We start from the raw sequence: 24,943 nt of genomic DNA on the forward strand, positions 1-24,943 counted from the left end.
CATCAAAATCTGAACGTGTTTTAACTGTGGGAACCAGCCCATTCTCACCCTCTCATTGGGAAAGGAGCCTTAACGTATCCCTGTGCTTGTTGAAGAAACTGTGTTCTGCAAGGGAGAGGGAACTCTGTCAGGTGACTTTGAGAGTAATGCTGAGGAGGGGGTGATACAGGCAAGGAGAGATTTCACATCTCCAAATAGGAGAGCTCCATGTGGAGCCATCAGATTGTGACGTCCCTTTGTGTGGAGAACCAGGAAGGGTAACAAAGCAAGGGAAGGGCCATGGGTACCAGGTCCATTTCTGCTAACAGGGAACTTTTCCCTCTGATGCTCCCAGCTCCATGGGAGAGCCGGGTTTGCGCCAACTCTGCCAGACGTCTTCCCATTCTCCTATGTGCCAACTTGCACACTCAGACTCATATTCACACATGCATACACTTGCACATTCATACCAACCCTCTGTGCCAACTTCTCTAGCACACTGCTGGGAGCTGGGTGAGGGGGTGGATTGGGGACAGGCTTCAACTCTTCTTGTAGTCAAACCTGCATGAGATGCAAGTATCTGTGTGTCACTCAGGAGACTAGAACCAATGAGTGCATTGTAGGAGGTCTGCTATGAGCCCCGTGCAGATTGGTGGTGGTGATTTTTACCAGTTGTGTGTATGTGCAAGAAAAAAAAATAGAGACGCTGGCTGCCTGCTCCTATCTTTCTCTCTCCTCTCTCTCTCTCTCTTTCTCTTTCTCTTGCTCTCTCTCCCTCTCCCTCCCTTTGCAAACATTGGATTTAAACCTGCTCAGAATTCAGCACAGAGGAAGGCAGCAGCAGCAGTAGCAGCAGCAGCAGCAGCAGACTAGCAGCTGAGAGCACCGCAGCTCCAAGATGTACCATCCTGCCTGCTGGATCATCTTTTCAGCAACAACTGCCCTGCTCTTCATCCCAGGTACAGGAGGAAGGGTTCTTTCTTTCCCTGGGGGATCTGAAGATGTAAAAGGAGAGGGAAAGGGGAAAGAAGCAAAGGGAGGGAGATGGGCAGAGAGTGAATGTGAGATGCATGTGAGTGAGTGAGAGCGAGGTAGCTCTGATCCATATGCACTCACACACACACAGACACACAAACACATACCCTCAGTCACACACACAGATACACAGCTGCTTGCCCTGGAGTATTTATGGTTTGCTTAGGATGGTCCTGGTGAGCTGGGTTCAAATTCTGCCCCTTACTGTGAGACACTGTTTCTACTGCGTTGGGTACCAAACTGATATCAGCCAGCTCCAACCTAAGGGGCGTGAGAAAAGAAGCTGAAACTCGCTGGGGCCATTTGGGCAGAATTCCTGCATAAATGGGTTGTGCTAGGACCTGCAGAATGGACCAGAAATCTTTATTGCTCTCTTTCTTTTGCCTTTTCCCTATTCTGCTCTCCTCACTTTGGTTCCTTCCCCTCCTTTCAACTTCTCTATTACTCCACCGTCTGTCTGTCTGTCTCTCTCTCTCTCTCTCTCTCTCTCTCTCTCTCTCTCTCTCTCTCTCTTCTTCCACTGAATGGAAAGATTTTGCCTTTGAAGTTCAAAACCGTCTCATCCTTCTTCCTCCTCCATCATTTTGGAAAAGTAGAATTACCCCTGGAAGATCTGGGGGAAACTTACACAGTAGGTCTGGAATGGTTCAATGTTTTTCCTTTACCTCCCCCTCCCCAATTACTTAAAAGAGACCCTATCCCAGCAGTTACCTGTTTGGAAAGATTTCTGCAATGACACAAGCAAGATGCTGCAATCTTTGCAATAAAAGCTTAGCAAAAGTGTTGCAAAATGCATTCAGTAATTATACCTTTGCCACTGCCGAGTAGAAGAATGGATCTGTGCATCCTCCCAGCAGTGCTGATCTGCTTAAGTTGGGGTTGGTCTTAATAAAGATTCTGGCCAGGATGTCAGGGGCTATGGGGATTTTTACTCTGAACCCCAATGAGATGGCTTATTTTAAAAAAAAAAGAGGTGGAAATAAACAGAGGAACGCTTGATTGAACATTGGTTCTCCCAATTGAGAAATGAAGCACAGACACAGACTTACACACATATATCCACTTGTGCACTTAGATGCACACACGTGTGCCTACCCACTCATACACCCGATTCATACAGCCTCACACACAATGAAGCACTGTTGTATGGGATTCTTTGCAAATGGATGCAGTTGGGTATTTCTTCGAAGTGAAATGATAAATACGGGAGTTTGGCAGGGAAAAAGAAAAACAGAGATTTGATCAAGAAAAGAGGAAAAGCCATCCTAGTTTGTGATATTTCAGAGGCTTTTTGGTGCTTTGGCTTTTCCAAGCTATAGATGGTCTCTCTGTAGCCATTTCCCAGGGCAAAATCCCTCTCTTTCAATAGAAATAAGCTCAGAAGGTCAGAGTAGGGTGGAGGTGGGGTGGAATTTACATCTGTCTGTGTGATATTTAAAATAAATTAGAAATTCCAGCCAAGGGTGCATGGATGGGGGGATTTGGTCAGGACAGTGTTTGGGAGTACAGAAGGCAAGGGCAGGCAGGGAACACACAGTACCTGCTATGGCCTGACAGAGGGAGCCAGGTTAGTCTGTTGGGTCAATAGTAGGAGACAGAAAACTTTGCTGCGTATGTGAGTCTCCTACCCAGGAGGTCAAGCACTGATCATGCAACAAAGCTTCCTTAGTGCCAGAAGACCTATTCCCCCTTCCCCCTTCTCTGGGTCTGGGGGCACGCTTGCTTACTCGTAACATCATCCAGGTGGTTCAGGCCCTGCTAGGCAAGGGAATCCTGTCCTGTGTATTTCCATGTAAAGGCAAAGATCAAGAAAATCCACTTCTGGGGGGGGGGCAAAAATAAAGGCCAAACTACCTAAGCTGCATTGCAGTGCACTCTGATCCCAGGAGAAGCAGAAAGTAGGAAACCGGGGTGAGAGCTGTTCCCCGGTATCCAGGAAACCCAGCTCAAGGACAGTTTCAGATCTTGCCGAGGGCTGAGGTCAATCTACCAAATACACCAATGGAAGTTGAAAGGGCACATTGGTCATTGCCAGGGCCATCAACTGGAATCATGTCCAGGTTAAAGGACTGGATGACGTGCCAAGTGACCCCTAAGTACTTCTAAGACTTGGGAAGCATATGAAAGTTGTTAGGGTTTAATTTTCATTTGATAGTCATTTTTGGTCCAGTCTGTTGCATGCCTCTGGGGAACTGCTCTTTATGCTAATTGTGCCTGGAGCATGGTATGTGATGGTTCAATCAAGGAGGAGGGAAAGTTGCTTTTAGAAGGTGTAATTGGAGTGAAGGAAAATATCACAACTTGAAAGGTTCTTGCAGAAAATAGAACCCAGCTTTCTCCAAAAGTTATTATTAGCTACAATGGTTTATTTGCGGTTTCACCCTCCTCAATTCTTTTCTTTCTCCTCTTTTTGGAATTTTTACCCCCTTTCTTTAAAAGATGCTTTTTTTTCCCTTGGGGGCTAATGCCAACTTGTTAGTAATTTACTCTCCATGAGTTTAAAGACGAAAGGTTAATGTAATAACGAAACCCTGACCTGACTGGGCCCTGATGCCATTTCATTTTGCAGCTTTTTATTTCTTGGTAAAACATGTTTCCATCCCAGAATAATTTTAAGGCTAATGTTGTTGTCATCTAGTGCCTTTAGGGGGGAGACCGCTGGCCATAAATTGCTTTTCTAGGCAGAATCTCTCTGATGGAAAGGACAGTAACAAGTGGAGATTGTAATGAGCCTGCAACCATGACAGTGGCGAGGGCAATGGGTTGACAATTTAATTGTCACACCAGTGGCACACACCTTGCACAAAGATTGTGGTTCTTGGTATCCAGGGGTAAGGGACGGTGTGATATAGTAGTTGAAAGGAAAGACAAAATTGAGAAGGGAGGGAAATCTCATTAACCTTGTATTTGGGAGATCATGTAGGAAGGTGAATAGTCTATGCTGGCCAATCCTAAGAGAAATCAGGGTTTGAGACAAAGTTTCTTCTCTTTCTTTTTTCTTGCCTACTCTCTGCAAGAAAAACACCTGTTCATCAGGTTTGTGATATTACTATGAAGTCAGACGGCATTCAGTCAGCATTCCCAGCCTGAGGGAGAGAAGTCTCTAAGGGTTAGAGTGTCATATACCTGCTTGAATATGGGGTCACTAATACTGGGAGGTGGGGAGTTTCTCCTTTTCAGCATTCTCCTCCTACCACATAGAGCATCTCTTATGACATGAAAATCACCCCTGAAAGTTCTTTGTACCTAGGTCTCAGTTGTTTCCCTCTAGCTCCAGACCCCAGACTGTTACCCTAGCAACTTCCCTAAATCTCAAACACATGTTTGCCCTTTGTTTTTGTAGCTTCTGGGCCTTGATGGAGGGCTCATTTTGACTTGAGAGATCTTCCTTTTCAACTTTTACTTTGCTTCATTTCCCTTTAGGGAAGATACCTCCTGAACATGAAGGAAGGAGATTTTCTAAGGCAAGAGTCAGACTATTTAGTGCCAGGTAGAGAATAGTATTTTAGGCCTATCACACAAAGATGTTTGCTAGCTATGTTCAGATGGGATCTACCCACCTTGTGTCCATATGCATTCAGAGGAGCTTGATAGACTTACAGAAACTTCAGAGAAGGAGATAAATGAGCTGATGCAAACTTGGAGATGTAGACTCTCCCAAAAAGCCCTATGAGCAAGGCCTGAGTGTTGGTTTGATTGATAATGAAAACCAATGGTTTCCATCAATTAAGATGGAAAATATAAGGTATTTTGTAAACTTTAAAGCACCAAATAAATATCAGTAGTAATTATTATTATTGATTTTCTTTAGACAAGAAGATAATTATTTAGCATAGAGAATTCCAATTAAAGAAATTCCCTTATAAACTTAAAAAGGTACTTTGAAATATTGTCATTAAGTCATTTTTCAGTTGTGTCCAACTCTTTGGGGGTTTTATTGGCAAAGTATTGAAGTGGTTTGTTATTTCCGTTGCCAGTTCTTTTTACAGATTAGGAAACTGAGGCAAATAGGATTAAATCACTTGCTCAATGAATAAGTATCTGAAGCTAATTTTGAACTCAGGAAGATAAATCTTCCTGACTTCAGGCCTCTCCATCGTGTCACTTAGTTGACTATATAATTTGTGTATTGAGGAATTAATTGACTTATCCAGGGTCACATAGCTAGTAGTGCCAAAAATAGGACCTGAACTCAAGTTTTCTTCATTTCTCTCCATTAGACAGAAATTGCTGTTGTAATTGTCATTATCATCATCATCAATAATAACAATAACTACAACACTAATACATTTTTCTCATCTAGTTCCATAATGTTAAGATAGAAGATCCCACTATCCTGCCAATATTCTCTGATATTCATTGCTGTTGTTATCAATTATTATCATCCCCTTTACCAGGTATACATCTATCAAATATTTGATCCCAGTATCCTCATGACCCCATATGGCCTCACTTCTTTAAGAATAATAAGCTTAATAAGGATGGGAAGGTACATTCTGTTTTCATTCAGCAGGAGGTACAGTAGGATATGAAAAGAAAGAAGAATGCAAGCAGCCTCTTAAAGACTGCTTATTCATCTCTGGGCTGGAGAAATTATTTAATTTCCCACCACTCTGAGGATTGACTATCTGGAGATTGTTCTTTTATTTATTTGCTTGTTTTTCCTTTCCTTCATTTTCTTTTTTTCTCAGGACCTGAATATCTACCCACACTACATTACATTCACTCTCTTCAATATCCTTTTGAATAAGAAAGTTGTCTAATGACAGTCCTTATCTCAATGAACCAATCACAGTATATTCCTCAAAGCTCTGTTCACCTGAGGTTCATTGGTTTAGACTTGGCCTTGCTTCCAAGCCCAAGTCCACAGATCAAGTTTGAATACTAGTTAAAATTCTGAATGTACCTTTGCTTCATTTCAATAATTTAAATATTTGGAGGCATCTTGGGATAGTGGATAGTTATCCTCAAAGTCAAACAGATCTGGATTTAAATTCTTCAGACCTTATTAACTGTATGAACTTGAAGAAATCACTTAATAACCACTTTTTTTTTGTTTATACAAGGGCAATAATAATAACCTCTACCTCACAGGATCATGAGGCTCCAATGAGAAGATATGTGACTTAAAAAGCATCCCAAAAATCTTAATGGAGATTTAAACTTTAATAACACAAGATAGTTTAATACTTTTAAGATTGTGTAGCTTAAAACAGTATTAAGATTTTATGGGACACCTTGTATAAAGGAAAACTGTTCTTATATGGCTCAGTTTTCTCTTGTATTCAAAGTCAAGATGGAAAAACAAGAGTAATATTTTATAGTATTTTCCAAGGAATCATTGAGTAATAGTATTAGTGCAAAATAGGAGAGGTTGGGAATTTCTAGGGGAATGTGATCTCTTCTGCTGCTGAAGGAGCAGGCTTGGCTAAGTTAAGATTTACACTATTCTGTGACAATATCACAGAAACAAAAATGACCAAACACTGACTGGTGTTCACGCAAAAATGGAAAAATCCTTGCCCTGCTCTTCCCTTTCTATTCCCTCTGTCTGAACCTCACCCCAGAAACTTCAATACTGTGTATGACCTGTGCTGTTACAACCCTTCTACAAGCATTAGAAGACAGTTACACGAGTTTTTGTGACTAAGACATTTTTTCTCAGTAGCCAAACCCTCTGAGGAGGAGCCTCTCTGAACTTAGAGAGGCTGGTCCTTGGACCGAGATTGCGCTTCTGTTACCAAGCCTAAACCTGATCCCCAGGTATAGTTTTTCAGACACTAGGATTGTATCTGTGCTATGTGAAGGCAACAGAGGAAGACTTACCTGTAGGTGAACAGACTGACCTTAACTATTAAGCTTTCCTGAGCCTCCATACTGATGCAATAAAGGTAGTGTGGGGGAGGTGTAGAGATGAGTGTGTGGGTGAAAGATTCACCTTTTGTCTAGAACTCTAGTAGTTTGGATTTAGAAATCTTTTGAGTAGGCAAGGAAAGAAGGCTTGTGATTTAGCTTTGGAGAACTTTGGAGATATTATGTTACGCTAGAAAGAACATTGCTTCTGGAGTTCAAGGTTTTAGCTCCAAATCTCTTTTCTAATGATTTTTACTATCAGTGTGACCTTAACAAGCCCATTAACCCTGATGACCTTCAGTTTCCTTTCCTCTTACTCCACAAGGAACCTTTCAGCTCTAAACACTCTAACTTGAGTCTGGCAGCTGGTTTTTACACCTTTGGGTAGCGTGCAGCTCATGGACTCTGACTTTCCTTTCCATGCCCTGACTCAACGAGGACCCTTGAGCCTTTGGGCCCTGCCTGCAGATGGGTCTCTGCCAGTTTATTACAGCTGCCTGGGGCTGGAAGTAGAGGAAGGCTTGAAAGGAAACCCCAGGTAGTTCCTGTGGATAGACTCAAGTGTCAGAATACAGATGGCCTCTGGCTGCTGACAACCTACCTTGTCAGTAGCCATGGATGTTAGCACGTTGGGATGCTGAGTGGCACCTTCCAGGGATCAGGAGAACCAGGGCAAGTACCTAGGGGAACAAGACAGGTTGGCATTGCCTCAGGGCATCTCTGCTGTGCTCCCTCACCCCTTCCAGCCTTGCTAAAGATGCCTAATCAGATCAGTCCACACAATTTTCAGCTCAGAGCTGTCCTCCTTAGGTTTCCCTGCTATTTGGGGACATAGGCCTAAAGCAGATCTGTACCATGACAGGTAAAGCATCAATAGCCCTTCTCTGCCAAACACAAGGAAACGCGGCTTCCTCTCTGGGGGTCTGTCAGAGATGGGAGTCAGCAGCAGGTTCCCAGTTCTATTAAAAAAAAACTGTGTCATCTGAGGACTCTGTTATTTTGGAAGTCAAGGCAGGAGTAAATGCACTTGTGTGAAAAGAGGAAGGATAAATTTGATAGCTGGAAGTCACAAAGAGAATCACTCATAACTGTTATAAGAGTATATACCACCAGCCTGTGCCTTCCTATTTTTTTCATATACATTTGTGAGTCTGGAAATAGGCAGCCCCCAGAATTGTACCCACAGGATTCTAGAGAAAGGAGGCTCCCTTGTTCCAGACTGTCCTTTAGCCCTACAAAGCTCCCAGGTTACCAGTCCCTGCAATCTTGAGATCCTCTCCCCTAGTAGCACAGATGGAGAAATTCCTGCACTCTCTCTGTGCCAGACACCCCCATGCACGTGTCAATCCTCCCTCCTAGCAACACAGCACCTGCAGCCTCCCCATACCCTAAGCTTCCCCCTCCTCTCCACCCTGACACCCACAGAGCCACGTGTTCACACAATGCTACAGGCAGAAGACAACACTTACTCTATCCTTCCAAGCCCCATCTTCACTTGCCCACCCAGACCCCCTTGGTGAGGAGTGGCCAGGGAGTCTCTAACAGCCATAGGGCTTAATTAAATGTTTGCAAAATGCTTGGAGATACCCCTGGGCAATGTGCTGGATAAGTGTGAAGCATTATCATTATGATGCTACACATTCCCTTTAATGAGCAGGGAGATGCTCTGCGGAGAGGCCCTTGGAAAGGCCAAGATGAATCGATACATTAGGACACAGGCCATTGATTGGAATGGCTGCTTGCATGCTCATAGGATATGATATGTGACTGTCATATTGCACGCCGAAAGACCAGACAGTGGAGCAGGTCCGCTCCTCCTGCCTTTCAAGGAATGGAGACCTGGGCACAGCTTCAGTCAAGAACAAAGGGGAAATGGGCAACTCTCATTCACTAGACTTGTTGGAACATTGTAACAGGAATCCCTGAATATGGCATTATTCTGGATACATTTCTTAATGGGGATAATAAAAGGTATCATTTCTATAGCTTTTCATCACCGCATTTATGGGGAGGTAACGGGACATGCTGGAGAGTCACAGATTTGGAGTTGAGAGGAATTAGGTTCAAGTCTCACCTCAGATGTTTAGTAGCTGTGAAATTCTGGATAAGTCAGGCAACTGACTCCTGAGTCAGACAACTACCTGGGAACCTATGATTTATTTATGTAAGTCAGAGATGGGTAATGATCTGTCCTTGCCCCTTTTCTCTCTCCCACTCCCCGCCCAGAAAACTACAACTTCTTTGTATCCTTGTGCATCTTAAGAGCTCTTTACTACTACTCTATAAGGTAGAGAGATAGAATTTTCCCTATTTTACAGGTAGATAAACTAAGGCTTGAAGAGTTCAAGCAGCTTGCCCAAGATCATACAATGAGGGTAAAGAATGAATCATTGACTTAGATCTAGAAAAGCTCTTACAAGTCAACTAGTCCAAACTATTTCACAGATGAGAAAGCTGAAACCCAAAGAGGCAATTTCTTAGGTATTTACCCTGGTAATACTCAGAATTTTAACCTAGGTTTTCTGACTCTAAGCTTTGTACTATTTCTACTCTAAAATGCTGCATCCCTCAAGGAATGAGGTGGGGATTGCTGATAACTAGGGATATTGGGTTCTTTTGCCAGTTCTTCTATGAATCCCAATCGAATCACTATTGTACCCTTTTCACATCTGTAAAATGGGGCTAATGAAGAGGATCCTCCATTCTGGGGCATGGAAATTGGCTTAGCAATTTCTGTGAGTTAGTGATGGAGGCTTGCAGAGGATATTTACTATTATTATTTATTTCAGTGTTCATGCTTGTTAGTAAACACAGACAGAGAGTGCCTAAGAAGTACACGGGCCGGGTGTGAAGAGCTGGAGCTGCCTAAGTCGGAGTCTTACATCACATGTTGAGACAACACGCTTGGGAGTGTGATTCTTTGAGTAAACACAGATGCATGCCCTAACACACGGCTATCAGGATAGGCTGTTCATGGGCCACAGTCACTTACAAATCCCATCATGGTAGTGCATGCTTGAACTTCCCCAAAGTTGGGAAGCTCAGTTGCACACACTTAGCCCAGTCCAAGGGGAAGAGTGATTACTACATCATGGAGTAGAACATATGTATAACTGGAGTTATAACCTGATTCTGTAAGAGAGAACAATGCTGTGCTTGGGAGAAATGAAACTTTAATTTTGGGAAGAAAGATGAGCCTTTCTGGTGCAGTTGAGATTGAAATAAAATAAAGAGAAATAAAAAGCAGTAGGGAAATTCAGAGAGCGATCTCTGATATTCTATCTGGTAGCATGATGTAATAGAAAGTATACTGGCTTTTCAGTGAAAGGCTCTGGATTCAAATTCTACCTGTACTATTTATGATTTATGAGACTTTGGGCAAGTCATATCTTGTCTTTGCTCCTCAGTTTTCTTATCTATAAAATGAAGGAAGATTTTTTTGAGTTCCTTCCAGATCTTAATCTAAAATATTGGAATAGAAAACATTAAGTGTTATATTCCAAATAGCATGCTAAGTGCTAGAGATACAAATAGAAAGGAAAGACAGCCCCTGTTCTCAAAAAAAAGTACAATCTGATTTAAAGAAATAATAGAAAAAGGAGGGTTTAGTTATGGGAGAGATGGAAAGACCCAGCAGTATATGGGATTCAGTGTTAGTGGTAATGGGAGGGCCTAAGGGTCTTTAGAGTATATTGTTGAGAAGTGAGGTGAGCAGGCTCAGGGTATTAGAGGAAAGTCTCTGTAGTTTCTACCCTCAAACAACTCTTTGGAGCACTTGAAGGCATCTTTTAAGATTTGCAGCACACTTAGTTTTATTTGACTTTTTTAACAGCCTGTATGATAAGCATTACAGGTAGTGTGATCCACATTTTACATCTGAGAAGTGATGTATTCAATTCTTTACTTTTCTGTTTCCTTCCATGGGATAAGGGGCTTGGATTAAATGGTCATTAAGGTCAAGCTCATGATTCCACTTTAAGCTTCATAGAATCCTGAGGTTATGTCCAATATGGAAAATGGACTCTGAAAACTTTGTGGTCGTCAAGTTGTTTCAGTCAAGCTCAATTCTTGGAAAACACTACAAATAGTCCATATCATTTAAGATGCACACGGGGATGACACTAACATGGACAAATAAAGAATGGACATATATCTGAATAAAAGTTCTGAATTCAGAACAGGAGAAAAGATGTCCAGACACTGAAGAGAGGGCCGGGGTGAGCTTACCTGAAGAAGAAGACCATGGACCTGCAAAATAGATGAAGGGGAATGGGTAGAGAAACTATGGATATTCCTAGTCCTGGAAAGAAAGAAACAAAGAAAGTATTTAGAAAGGTCTTGTGCTGTCAGTGAGGGATTTTTCAAACATAAACCCACTCTATCCTAGATAGAAAAAGGTTAGAAAAGAAGATGTGGCAGATTGAAATGGACCATCAAAGACCACAGGCCTCAAAAGCTAAAAATACCCCCTCTTTTCTCTAACCCTACAGAGAACCCAGTGGCTTTATCTCATGGAGAATGTCCAATCTAACTTGGCACAGAGATCATTAACTTCTGGGGTGAAGGAACCCCACCCAGTTTCAATAGACTTAGGATAAGTATTATTAGACTTTCTCCCTTTTGAGGGAGAGCTCACCAGATTAGAGACCTAGACATGAGATGGATATAATCTGCTTATTTCTTTATTCCCACCACTAATATGGCTGAGCTATTTTTTCAAAAGAAGTGAAATCAGGATCAATTGACTATTCATTTCCAGATTTCATTGGAGTTAGAATATTTGTCGGACCTAATATTTCATGGGTGGTATGGGTAGGGAACTCCTTGAATGGAAACTACATTCACTTATATAGATTAATAATTTGTAGTCTCATTTGACTAGGGGGCACTGGGAAGTTAAGCCTTTTGCTTATACCAGAAGGCCACATAAATTAGTACGTGTCAGAGATATAACTTCAACTCAGATATTTTTGAGTCTAAGAATGGATCTTTATTCTAATTACCACACTGCCTCTTACCATACTTGGGTTATCTGAACTTAAGTTTCCTCTGTAAATGAGTTGAATTAAATGATTTTAAGATTACTCCCATCTCTACATCTATGCTGCTACGCGCCTTTGTCAAAAAAGCAGTCTTTCAACCATTCCATATTTTTACCAGTATAATTTTATTCTGTGGCTATTTCTTTCTGTATAGCTTACTTGTCTGTCTGTGGTTCCATAGTGTTATCTATATTTCTATTTTCTTTTTTCTTTGTTTAACTGTCTCTGATACTGTGTCTGTCTTAACCTCTGTCTTTCTCTCTCCCTCTCTTTCTGCCCCTGTCTCTGTCTTTTTCCTCAGGCTGTGATGGGTGTGATTATAATTACCAGTGTAGCAACTGCACATACCAAAGTAGCTGTGACATTTGCTTTGGAGTAGGTGGGATATTTAAGGGAACTCCTTGCAATTCTCTTCTGTGGGAGTGATGCAGGGCTTCATTTTTTGCTTCTTCCTTTGAGGGGAGGTACAGTAAAGAAATTCTATTTCTCCAATTCAGTGTCCCAGAGCCTGCCAGGTATATGATCACTATTGCACAGACTATTAGGAAAGAGGCCAGAAAGGACATGGGAAGAAACAACAGGACTGAGTTGGAAATCAGGCTAAAAGTGCTGCATGTTTGAGTCTTATCTCTGGGAATGGAAGGCCACGAACATCTTGGATGAGAGTTTTCAGTTAACAATTGGAAACAGGTAGCAACTATCAGAGATCTCAGAGTATATCTCTGTTTATCTTCTATTTTATCTTTGTAGTATTGTAAGGTAAGGACAAAGGTTATTTTCTTATATTACCCAAAGAAACTGAGGTAAGAAAATTAATGTCAAATATGAACTTCAAAATCAAGTTTCCTAAATTCCAATTCAGTTAAACTATGCACTAATTCTTCTTTATAAATAAAGTTAATAACTTAGTTAATTCATAAGCATTTATTAAGCACCTAATCTCTTCCAGAAATTGTGCTAAGCCTGGGGATAAAGTACAAGAATTGAAAATCCCTACTTCCAATGATCTACATTCTAATGAGGGGAGCTAGTACATATAAAAATATATAAGTATGAATCTACAGTTGATGTATGTGCATATTTATATACATATACATATATGCATATATGTACGTATGTGTATACACACACACACACACACTCACAAAGTAGTTAAAACCAAGGCAGTTTGGCAGTTTGGAGGGATTAGAAAAGGCTTCATGCAGAAGACAGTATCTTAACTGAGTCTTAAAGGAAGAAAACGGTTCCATGAGGTGGAGATAAGGAAAAATCACATCTAGTCACAGTGGATTGCTAGTCTGAAGACACTGAAAAGAGAGATCTAGTGACGTGTGGGACCATCTGGCTATTTTGGCTGGCCTGAAGAGTGCAAGAAGGAAAGTAATGTTCAAAATGAGACAGGAAAAAGAGGTTGAGGTTACATTGTACAGGGTTTTAAAAGCTTCAACAGAAGAGTGTGTCTTTCATCCTAGAGGACTGGGAGTCATGTGGTCATATCTGCACTTATGGAAAATTATTTTGGCAGCCGTTTGTGAGATTGACTGGAGTAGGGAGAGGCTTGAGGCAGGGGGAGCAATTAGGAAGCTGTCGCAATAATCTATATAAGAAAAGATGAGAATCTGAGCTAAGATGGGAGCTGTTTTACTGAAGAAAAGTGATTGGTTTGAGAGATGCTGTGAATATAGAAACTGTAAGATTTTGCAAATGATTGAATATGTTAAATATGTGAATATGTGAGTATATGGGTGGAGAAAGTACAGGGAATCCAGGATAATTCCAGGATTGTGAACCTGAGACATCCAAAGTTAAACATTCCATGGACTATGGAATAAAGAGGCAAGTTTATAGATGGATATTAAGAACCTACTGACCTATGAAAGTGACTCCTAATCTTTTCTGTGGTGCAAAGAACTAGAAACTGTGGGGGAATGGATACCCATCAATTGAGAAAAAAGCTGAACAGGTTATGGTAGAGGAATGTTTTATAAGAAGTGATCAAAGAGCTAGTAGGTTTCATGATTTAACCATTCTGGAGAGTAATTTAGAACTAAACCCAAAAGGCTATCAAATTGTGCCTACCCTTTAATCTAGCAGTGTTTCTACTGGGTTTATAACCCAAAGAGATAACAAAAAGGAGGCAAAGATGTTTGTGGCAGCCTTTCTGTAGTGGAAAGAAATTGGAAACTGAGTGGATGCCCATCAGTTGGAGAATGGCTGAATAAGTTATGGTATAAGAATGCTATTATTATTCTGTAAGAAATGATGAGCCAGGATGATTTCATTGAAGCTTGAAGCCTTACATGAACTGATGCTAAGTGAAGGGAGCAGAACCAGGAGCAACAGCAAGATGATAAGTTGTGATGGATGTGGTTCTTTTCAACAATGAGATGATTTACACAAGTTTCAATGGTCTTGTAATGGAGAGAGTCATCTATACCCAAAGAGAAGATTGTGGGAAACTGAGTGTAAATCACAACATATTATTTTCACTATTTTGTTATTGTTTGCTTGCATTTTATTTTCTTATTTTTTTCTTTTTGATCGCATTTTTCTTGTGCAGCATGATAATTGTGGAAATATGTATAGAAGAATTGTACATGTTTAACATATAGTGAATTACTTGCCATCTGGAGGAGAGGGTTGGGGGAAAGGGAGGGAAAAATTTTGGAACACAAGGTTTTGCAAAGGTGAATATTGAAAATTATCCATATGTATATGTTTTGAAAATAAAAAGTTTTAATTAAAAAAACCAATTTATATGTTCCATATATTCTAGAACTATAATATAAAAAAAAAAAACTATATATTCCAACAAATGCAAAAAAGAGGTAAGTATCAGAGAAACCTGGGAATACTTGTATGAAATGATGCAGTGTGAAGAGAGCTAAACCTGAAGAACAATTTATATTGTAATAACAGAGCTATATAAGACTATCAATTCTGAAAACCTTAGAAACTAATCAACATAGTGGTCAACCACAATCAAATGTCAGAGGACTCATCATGAAATTGTTCTGCACTACCTGATAGAGAGTTCATAGGCTCAGAGTACAAATTGAGATATTCTTTTTTGGAGGAGAAGGTAACCTTTCGGGAATTTGTTTTGCTCAACTATACAAGCTTGTAATAGAATGTTTGTTTTCCTTCCTTTTTTCATTGGGAGAGGGTAAGGAAAGGTAGTAGACATAGAAGGAGAATCTTAAAATAAGAGCATTATCTTATAAATAAAATTTTATTTTCTGTTAGCTCAGTATTGCTCACAAATAGCAGTGCCTTATCCAAATCTTGAAACAATTGTCTGCTCATGTACTTGGGAAAAGAGAAAGTGCTTGAACCAATGCCTACAGGCATATCTAATTGCACTGCTTAGAAAAATTAACAAGACATATTGCTCCTAGAATAAGTCTCTCCAGGCAAATGCATCCTATTTTCTTTTTTCTTTAATATGTCATATAAGAAAATACATTTTGGAATATATATTCTTTTTAAAAATTCTCTTAAAATATGTTTTTGCTAAATATATCCAAATTATATGTGAAATTTTAGACATTCATTTTTAAAATGGTGAGTTTCAAATTCTTTCCTTTTCTCCTCTTCTCTACCCTTTGATAAGGCAAGTAATATGACCTTAATTATATATGTAAGTCAAATAAAACACAGTTCCATGTTGCAAAAGAAAATATATATGCAAATCCTCCCAAGAAAAATAAAAATTAAAAAATGAATCATCCTTTCTTGAAAAAAATAAAAAGGGTAGTTTCCACATTAATTAGATTAAACCCCAAGTATCATAAAGTATTTCTAGGGGGTCCTTGGAAGAAAATATGGGCATCCTCTATCTTTGACTTCTGGGTCAATTTCAGACCTGTCTCAACACCATAGATAGGCATCAGGAGAGAAGACAAAGAGTTTTTCTGTCTGACAATGAAAGAGCTTTCTATAACCAATCTAATATTTTAAAATCACTGTTTTAATGCATAAAATAAAACTTAGATTTAGAAGACATGAGTTTGAACTTTGACTCATGCTTACTGTATGATTTGGGATAAGTTATTTCAACTTTTTAAATCTCAGCTTTCTCATTCTCCCCAAACCCAGGATGTCAGTATTTTCTCTGTACTTTCCATTTTTCTTCTATTATATTGTATGGGCAAACATATTTTATCTTTCAAAAGAATGAATATTTTTTGAAGACTGAGTGTGTTTCAATGATATCTTGTCTTTGTATTCCTGGTACCTAGCACATAGTAGGTGCTTGAGAATATATCTGTAAAATAAATTTGAAATATTGAACCAATGGATTAGTAGAGAGTGAATTTTAGAAAAATCAAGTGAAATTTAATTTGGTTCCATTTTTATTAGCAACTGCTAGATGTAAAATGTTGTTCCAGGCATTGGAAATACAAAGACAAAAAAAAATCCTGTCCTAAAGGAACTTACATTCTTTTGAAAAGATTTAACATTCACACAGATAAATAAATACAAAGTAATTTTTTTGTCCCTATATGGAACTACTAACTGGAGAAATCAGGAAAGATTTGTGTGGGAGATGAATTGAATCTTTTTCAATTATTTTTAAAATTTTATTAAACCTTTTTTATTTACAAAATATATGTGTAGGTAATTTTTCAATATTGACTCTTGTAAAACTTTCTGTTCCAAATTTTCCCCTCCTCCACTAGATGGCAGGTGGTCCAATACATGTTAAATATGCTAAAATATATGTTAAATCCAATATATGTATACATATTTATATATTTATCTTGCTGCACAAGAAAAATCAGATCTACAAGGGAAAAAAACTGAGAAAGAAAACAAAATGCAAGCAAACATCAACAAAAAGAGCGAAATTGCTATGTTGTGGTCCACACTGAGTTCCTACACTCTCTCTGGATGTATATGGCTCTTTTCATTACTGAACAATTGGAACTCGTTTAAATCATTTCATTGTTGAAGAGAGCCACTTTGGAAATGAACTAAATCTTGAAAGGACTGAAGGATTCTGGGAAGTGGAGGTAAGGTGCAGTATCATCTTAAATATAAACACAACTTTATAAAGACATGAAGATGGAAGACATAATGTTACTGAGGGAAAACAGCAAGTGGGAGACTATGGCTGGAGCAGAGATTGTGTGATTTGAAATAATGAAAAATAAGTTTAGAAAGAGTCTCCCAAAAGATTATGAAGGTTTTTTTTTTTTTAAATATCAAACAGAAGGGCTTGTGCTTATTCTTGGAAGCACAGGGAACCAATGAGATTTCTGAGCAGGGTCAGAGTGGTCAGACTTTTGCTTTTGGAATATTAATTTGGCATGAATTGGATTCATGGAGAATAATCAGGAAATATTGTAATATTCCAGATGAGAGGTGATGATGAAGAAGTAGTTTCATAAATAGATTTAGGGCAGAAAGGGACTTGAGAGGTCATTGGATCCAACTGTTTCATTTTACAGGAAAAAAAAATTAATAGCATTTATAAAGTACCTATTATGTACCAGGCTCTGTGCTAAGTCCAATACAACAATTATCTCATTTTATCTTTACAACAACCGTGAGAGATGGTGCTATTATTATCCCCATCTTACAGTTGAAGAAACTGAAGCAAACAGAGGTTAAGTGATTTGCTTAACATCATATAACTAACTAGGACCGCTCTGAGGAAGGATTTGAACTCAGCTATTTTGCTGATTTCAGGCTTACTATTCTATCAACCATGCAGCTTAGCTACCTAGAAATTGAGACTTAAAAAGCCAAAATCACTTGCCCACAGTTTTTCAGTTAATTAGTATTAGAAGTGAGATTTGAACCTACATTTTCTTGACTCTACGTACAATATATTGTGTATTTTGCAATGTTGCTTCAAATATTTCAAATATTCAAAATTTGTGGTGTGAGAAGAGGACACTTGTGAGATGTGTTCTGGGAGAAGAATTCATAAATCTTGGCAATTGATTGGGTACAATTGGTGAGAGAGAATGAAAAGATGAAGAAACGTCTAAGAGAGTGCCCTCAATAGAAACAGGAAATTTAGGAGAGATAGGATTAGAATAAGTCTGTCAATAAGCATTTATTAAATGCTTACTATCTACCAGGCATTGTGCTAAATGTTGAGGAAAGACAAAAAAGGCAGTCCCTGCTCTCAAGGAATTTACAATCTAAGGGAGTATAACAATTATATACAAACAAGATATATACAAATATATTTGTATCCTTATAAACTACATTTAGGATAAATTTGAGATAATAAATAAAAGAAAGATTTCTGTTGACTTTTTAGAAGCAAGTATATCAAGCAACTATACAATAAATACAAATCAATTAATACAATAAATACAAATAATTTGTATTTATTAAGTTGCTCTTATTTTGTGATTATTAGGCAGCTAGGTGGTATAGTGTATGGAGTGCTGGGCTTGGATTTAGGATGATCTGAGTTTAAATTCAGTGGTCAAAAACTTTTTAGCTTAGTTTAGTTTTAGTCAAAAACAAAAACATTAGTTAGATCTTAACCTCTGTCACTGGAGAAGGAAATGTCTAGCCACTTCAGTATCTTTCCAAGAAAACTTTATAAACAGAGGTCTAGGGAATGATGAAGAGCCAGACATGACGGAAATAACTGAACAACAAAAACTGCTTTTATATCAGGTGCTGGATGAACAAAGACAAAAACAAAATAGTACCTGTCCTCAAGGAGTCTACACTCTAAAGAGAAATATATACAACTAAACTTGTACAAAACAGATACACTGTAATTTTAGGAGAAAGATATTAGTAACTAATAAGGACTACCAGGAAATGTTTAATGTAGAATGACATTGGAATTTAAATCTTGAAATAAACCTAGATTTCTAAGACATAAAGAGTCAGAGGTAAAGCATTCTAGGCATCCAGAATAAGCATTGTAGTCAAAGAGATGGCAGATAATGTGTTATCCAAGGAGAGAGTGTTAGGTACAATTAAGCTGAAAATGTAAGAAGGGGCCAGATCATCAAGAGGTTTAATTGCCAAACAGAAGAAGTTACATTTTATTATAAAAGGTAAAAAGGAAGTCCCAGGAGTTTATTGAATGGGATACTGCTTTAAGAAAGTCATTTTGGTGGCTATGTGAAGGATGAATTGGAGTGGGAAGAGATATAAGACAGGGAAGACAATTAGAAGTCTACTTTTGTAATGTAATAAAGAGATGATAAAGTTCTAAAGCAGAAAGGTATCTTGATGAGCAGAGAAGAAGACAGATGTTGGAGTAGAAACTGTAAGATTTTACAACTAATTTGACATATAGGTTGCCTGAGAATGGAGACTTGAGGATAACACTGAGGAAACTAAAAGAATATTGGTGTCCTTGATAAAAATTGGAAAGATGACAGGAGGATACATTTTGAAGAAATAATAGTGAGTTCTATTTTGGACATACTGAATTTGAGATTCTTTTGGGATATTCAGGTAGTAATAATTCAAAGCTGAAGGTCAAGAAAGGTTGTATTCAGAAGTCCGGATATATAGATTTTGGAATCATATGTGTAAAGATGATAAGTGAACTAGGTAATAAGTGATTAGATTTCCAAGAGACAGAAACATTTTATGTGTGTATCTGTGTCTACACACATACACATATATAGAGAGAGACAGAAACAAGGCCAGGACAGAGATAGAAACAAAGAGAGAAAAACACATAGAAAGAAAGATGCACAGAGAGACAGAGACAGAGAGAGAAGAGAAAGAGAGAAGAGACAAACAGACACACACAGAGAAAAGAGAGAGATAGATAGAGAGGGAGAGAGAGAGAGAGAGAAGAGGGCTCAAGATGTAACTTTGGGGGAAGGAGGAAGTCATGGATGATGAATCAGCAAAGGAGATCAAGGTGTGGTCTGATGGGGAGAATGAGCAGCAAGAGAAAATAGTATCTCCCTCTATGACGTGGATGAATGTAAGCAGATTACTTCACGTTTCTGGGCTCAGTTCCTTATCGATAAAATGAATGATTTGGACCAGAATACTTCTAAAATTCCTTCTAGTCCCAAAAAGGGTGGTTCTTAACCTTCCCCCCCTTTTATTTCCTGTGGCATCTCTCTGGTATTCTGGTGAAGTCTATAGACCTCTCATTAGAATATTGTTTTTAAATGCAAAAGATAAAATACATAATAATACAAAGGAAGCTATCTATATTAAACTATAATTATTTATCTACATATATGTCTCTCTCTGTCTCTCAATCTATATGTCTATGTCTATCTGTCTGTCAATCTGTCTTTCTTTCTCTCTATCTAAAAGAAGCTCATAAACTACAGGTTATAAACTCTGTCCTAAATCTATCATCTCATTATACTAAGAAGCATAGCTAATATTGCAACCCATATTCTCTGACTCCAAATCCAGCATTCCTTGCCTAGGGCCTCTCAGAATTGCATAATCTATCAGGACTAGGGAATTTCTCTTAAATTCAGTGGGATGAATATGACTAAGTGTTTCGAATAAGGGAAAATATTATAAGGTAGGACAACCAGGTTTATCTTCCTGCCATTTTTACTACCTTTTGACCTTAGGCAAATAGTTGTCCTTTTCAGTGACCCAGTTTCTCTTTCTTTAAAAAGGGAAAGTTCCATGGTTTTAGAGTTCTGATGTGCCCAGAGGCCTACGAGTGTTGGACAACTTGTCAGTAAAGTGAACAAGTAGATACTCTTGATCTCAAAGAGCAGAGCTGTTAGGAGGCATCATCCCTTTGCTCCTTGGGGCAGAGAAGGTAGGAGAGGGAAGTATTCTAAGAAAATATGAAAAATATTATCGCTGGATTCAGAAGGAAAGATATCTTCCAATCCTTCTCATCATATTTTTCTTTGAAATAATAAAAACACAAATTGACACATGACACTGTGCTGTGAATTATTTACTTGAGTTAGATATGATCTCTGCCCCTTGAGAGATTATACTCTAAAAAGAATGATTCAGTTAAAGTTTTGTTTTGATGTCATAAAGTGCCTTAAGGTTTGTGAAATGATTCAGATATATTATCTCATCTTATTTTCACAATAACTCTGGAAGGTATGCAGTATTAGCACCCCAACCCCAATTTAAAGATGGGGAAACTAAGTCAAAGAGAGGTTAAGTAATTTGAATAAAGACAGAGGTGGTATGAATATCAAATTTGTAGATAGCATCAACCAGAGAGATATAATTAATCATAGTATTAGTCACAATAATAACAATTACACACTTAAGAAAACCCCATAAACAGTTATGATCCACAGTGTCAATAAGAATTGGACATGACTGAATGATTGGACAACAGTAAGCTTTTATGTAGATTATTAAGACTTGCAAAGCATAGGGTTGGCAAGTGGCGCAGTGAATACAACACTGATCCTAGAGGCAGGAGAACCTGTATTCAAATCTAACTTTAAATCCTTATTAGCTGTGTGACTCCTGGCAAGCCTGATTACTTCCAAAAATAATTTTTAAAAAAATCTCCAAAGAATTTTTATCAACACAGAAACCCTGAGAGATAGGTGCTATTTTTATTATGATTTTATAGATGAGGAAACTAAAAGAAACAGAAAGAAGTAAAATAATTTGCCCATAGTTACATAGAAAATAAGCATCATAGATTTAAATTCGGATCTTCTTGACTCATCACATTCCTCTTGTGCTACTTAGAAGCCTCTAAATTCTAGAATTACCTGAATTTTGCAGAATACTTTCCTTACTACACTCCTGTGAGGTAAAGAGTACAAGTATTACCCTTCTTTAGGAATGGGAAAATTAAGACTGGGAAACAAAAAACAAATCTGTAGTCCCACAGCAAGGAACTGTTGGAGCCATTCAAACTAAAATCTTTTGACTCTAAGTCCTATTGTCTTTACTCAATACTACTTAACATATAAGATTGAAATCCTCCAGATTGAAAAAAGGTCTTGTCAGGCTGGAATAACAAGATAAATACAATAAGCTGAAATTTAATATAAATAAAGTCTTGTGCTTTAATTCAAAAATTCAACTGCACAAGAATGGGGATGGGGGAAACCTGTTTAGGCAATAGTTCATGCTCAATATGCTCATGGTAAGAAGACCTGGAGATTTTACAAGTTCAATCAATATGCACCAATAATGTAATATACCAGCAAAGGAAATGGAATCTTGTGTAGTAGGCACTTCCCCCACACAGCCATGCAATTTAGAAGGAGGATGGTGAACTTTCTCTTTGCTATATTCTGCTCTAGTTAGGCTATATCTGCAGTGTGTGTTTCTACCAACCATCGCTATGACTGTCCTAGGTGCCTCATTTTAGGAAGGACACTGACAGAGTACATCAGATAAAGGCAACTCAATTGGTAATAGAGCTTGAATCCAGGTCACAATACAGATTAGTTGAAGGACCTAGGGGATAGTTAACTCAGAAAGGAAGAAATTGGTGGAGATGGTAGCTGTGTATTTGAAGGACTGTCATATGGATGAATTAAATTTGTTCATTTTGGCCCCAGAAGAAAGAACCAGAATTGATGGATGGAAGCAAGCTTCTATTCAATGTTAAGAAAAATTCCCTAAAGATTCATTTCAAAAGGACAGTGCTCTTCTTGGAGAAGGAGTGAGTCCTGCTCACTGCAGATTTGGAAGAAAAATCTGGGCAACTACTTGTTGGGAAAGTTTAAGGAGGGATTCTTTCTCAGACTTCTGTGGGGTTCAGTAGGTAAAGAGTTGACCTGGAGTCAGGAAGACAGGAATGAGTTCAAATTTGACCTCAGATGCTTGCCAGCTATGTGACTCTGAATAATATAGCATCTATTTCACCAAGTTATTTTGATTATAAAATGAGTTAGTAGTTATTGCAAAATGTTTTAAAGAGTTATTTAATATATAGAATATATATATATCTTTACTTCTATGCATACAAATATACATAATGTATATGTAATAATGTATAATGCACATAGCAATATGCATTTGTTAATTCTATGATTATATAGTAGCATCTCAGAAGGAAAAAAAAAACTCTACAGTAATTTCGTAGGTGGGAAAAGACTCTAGAATGCCTATCTTAATATTATGCAAGCGTGTGAGGGGTAGAGTGAGGTCAATCAACATATTTTCATTGATTGTAATTGGTTAGTTCTTTTATTCAAGACTTCATCTACTGAAGATCACGGGCTTAGTTTTAGTGAATCTGAAAAAAATGGAGCTTGGGTGATTTCAACAAGCATTTCTTAAGCACCTCCCATGCATCAGTCACTGTGCTAAGTGTTGGGCATAAAAAGAAAAGCAAATGAGAGTCCCTGACCTCAACATGAAAACAATTATGTATGAACAAGTTGCCCATGTGATAAACTGGAGATAATTTCAGGAAGAAAACATTAGCATTAAGAATCAAGAAAGCTTTCTTGCAGAAGGTGAGATTTTAGCTGAGACTTGAATGAAGTTAGGGAAGCCAGGAGTCAAAGATTTCCAGGTATGGAGGATAGCTAGTAAAAATTCATGGTGCTGAGAGTTAGAAAAATCTTGTGTGAGGGATAGCAAGGAGGCCTTTGATGCTCCATTGTAAAAATTGTGCCCTCATGTGATTCAGGGAGAAAGAGTCCGGGGGCAAAGAGTTACCAGGGCATAGTGCTGTAGCTAGCTAGGAACCCTGGGTTAGACACTCGAATAAAACATCCCATTGCTCAAGGTGCACTTTGTATCTATGATGCCTTACTTTTACTTCTTCACTTACTTTTACTAAAGAAATATCATTTCAAGTCTAACTCAAACATTACCTGTTCCATTAAGCCTTCCTTGCTCTTGTCTCTTGGTGATAATGCTCCCCATTAGAATTCCTATAGTCCAATTCATCATGACCTCATTTGGGTTTTTTTTAGCAAGGATACTAGAGTGGTTTGTAATTTCCTTCTCTGATTCATTTGACTGATGAGAACACTGAGGCAAACTGGATGAAGTGACATGCTCAGGCTCACATAGCTAGTAAGTATCTGAAGGTAGATTTGAACTCAGGAAGACAGGGCTTCTGGACTCCAGGGTTGGCACTATATCTACTGCACCACTTAGATGCCCAGGACTTTATTTAGTAAGACTCTATTAGATTTATTCTGAAATATTGTGCAATAAAACTCTATGCTACTGTTTTATTCCTTCCTTAGAATTAAGCCCTCTGTGACATAAGGGATCATCTCTCAATTAAACTTGCTTTATTCCCCTGTATGTAGGTGCCTAATAATGATTTGTTTTTGTTGTCAAGTAGTATGTCTTGGCTAGTAGAAATTTCCTTTTCTTCTACATTTTTCCCTTCTCAGTGACATTTCATCACCTAACTCAGGCAAGCTCATTCTAACCATCTTCCTGTCAAAGCATGCTCCCAAGAATGAATCTAATTAAGTCATTCACAATAAAGTATAACTGAGTGATAAGACTTAATCTTACCACTCTTAGGGAAATTTACATTTTAATAGATGACAGGTCTTCTTCAAACCAAAGGAATGAAGTTTTAATTATGAAATTCCAGGCATTATGAAATGGAAGGGAATGGAAGTGGTATACTAGAATTGAAGGACCTCCTGGGCAACCTTGAAAACACATGATATAGGTGGCCACCTATTCTGCTTATCAGTAAGTCTCATTCTTGATAGCTTGACCCTATAAATTCTTTTTCACTTTACCCTTCTAACCCAAAGGGATTTGAATCCTGCCAGGATATCTTTTAATCAATAAACCTTTATTAAGTGCTTACTATGTGCTAGATACAATGCCAGGCCACTGAGGATATAAGGACTAAAATAAGAATCCTTGCTCCTTGGACTGTATACTTTAAAGATGAAGATCTATTTAAGCATATACAATCAGTTAGCCAAGGCATATTTATTAAGTGCCTATTATATGGCAGAAGCTGTATCAATGGCTGGAGAGTCAAAGAAACAAAAAATAAAATAAAATTGTTTCTCTACTCAAGTACTCATATTACAATGAGATGAGGTGACAATATATAACAAACTATGTACTCTAAGATAAATACAGCTAGAAAGGAAGAAATCTTAGAGGGAAACAATTAATAGAGG

General features: G+C 38.3%; 1 protein-coding gene across 1 annotated transcript in view; it reads left to right on the plus strand.

Annotated features, from left to right (window-relative positions):
- The first annotated feature begins 718 nt into the window (after window positions 1-718).
- The window catches only part of OPCML (opioid binding protein/cell adhesion molecule like), a 1,459,533-nt gene continuing 1,435,308 nt past the window's right edge, over window positions 719-24,943 (plus strand). Inside the window, exon 1 of the mRNA XM_031963694.1 lies at window positions 719-938. Within this exon, the coding sequence (XP_031819554.1) occupies window positions 878-938 (61 nt within the window). The 5' untranslated portion in view covers window positions 719-877. The remainder of the gene's footprint in view (window positions 939-24,943) is intronic.

The sequence above is a fragment of the Sarcophilus harrisii genome, chromosome 3 (genome assembly GCF_902635505.1).
Source record: "Sarcophilus harrisii chromosome 3, mSarHar1.11, whole genome shotgun sequence".
In the NCBI taxonomy this organism is placed as follows: Eukaryota; Metazoa; Chordata; class Mammalia; order Dasyuromorphia; family Dasyuridae; genus Sarcophilus; species Sarcophilus harrisii.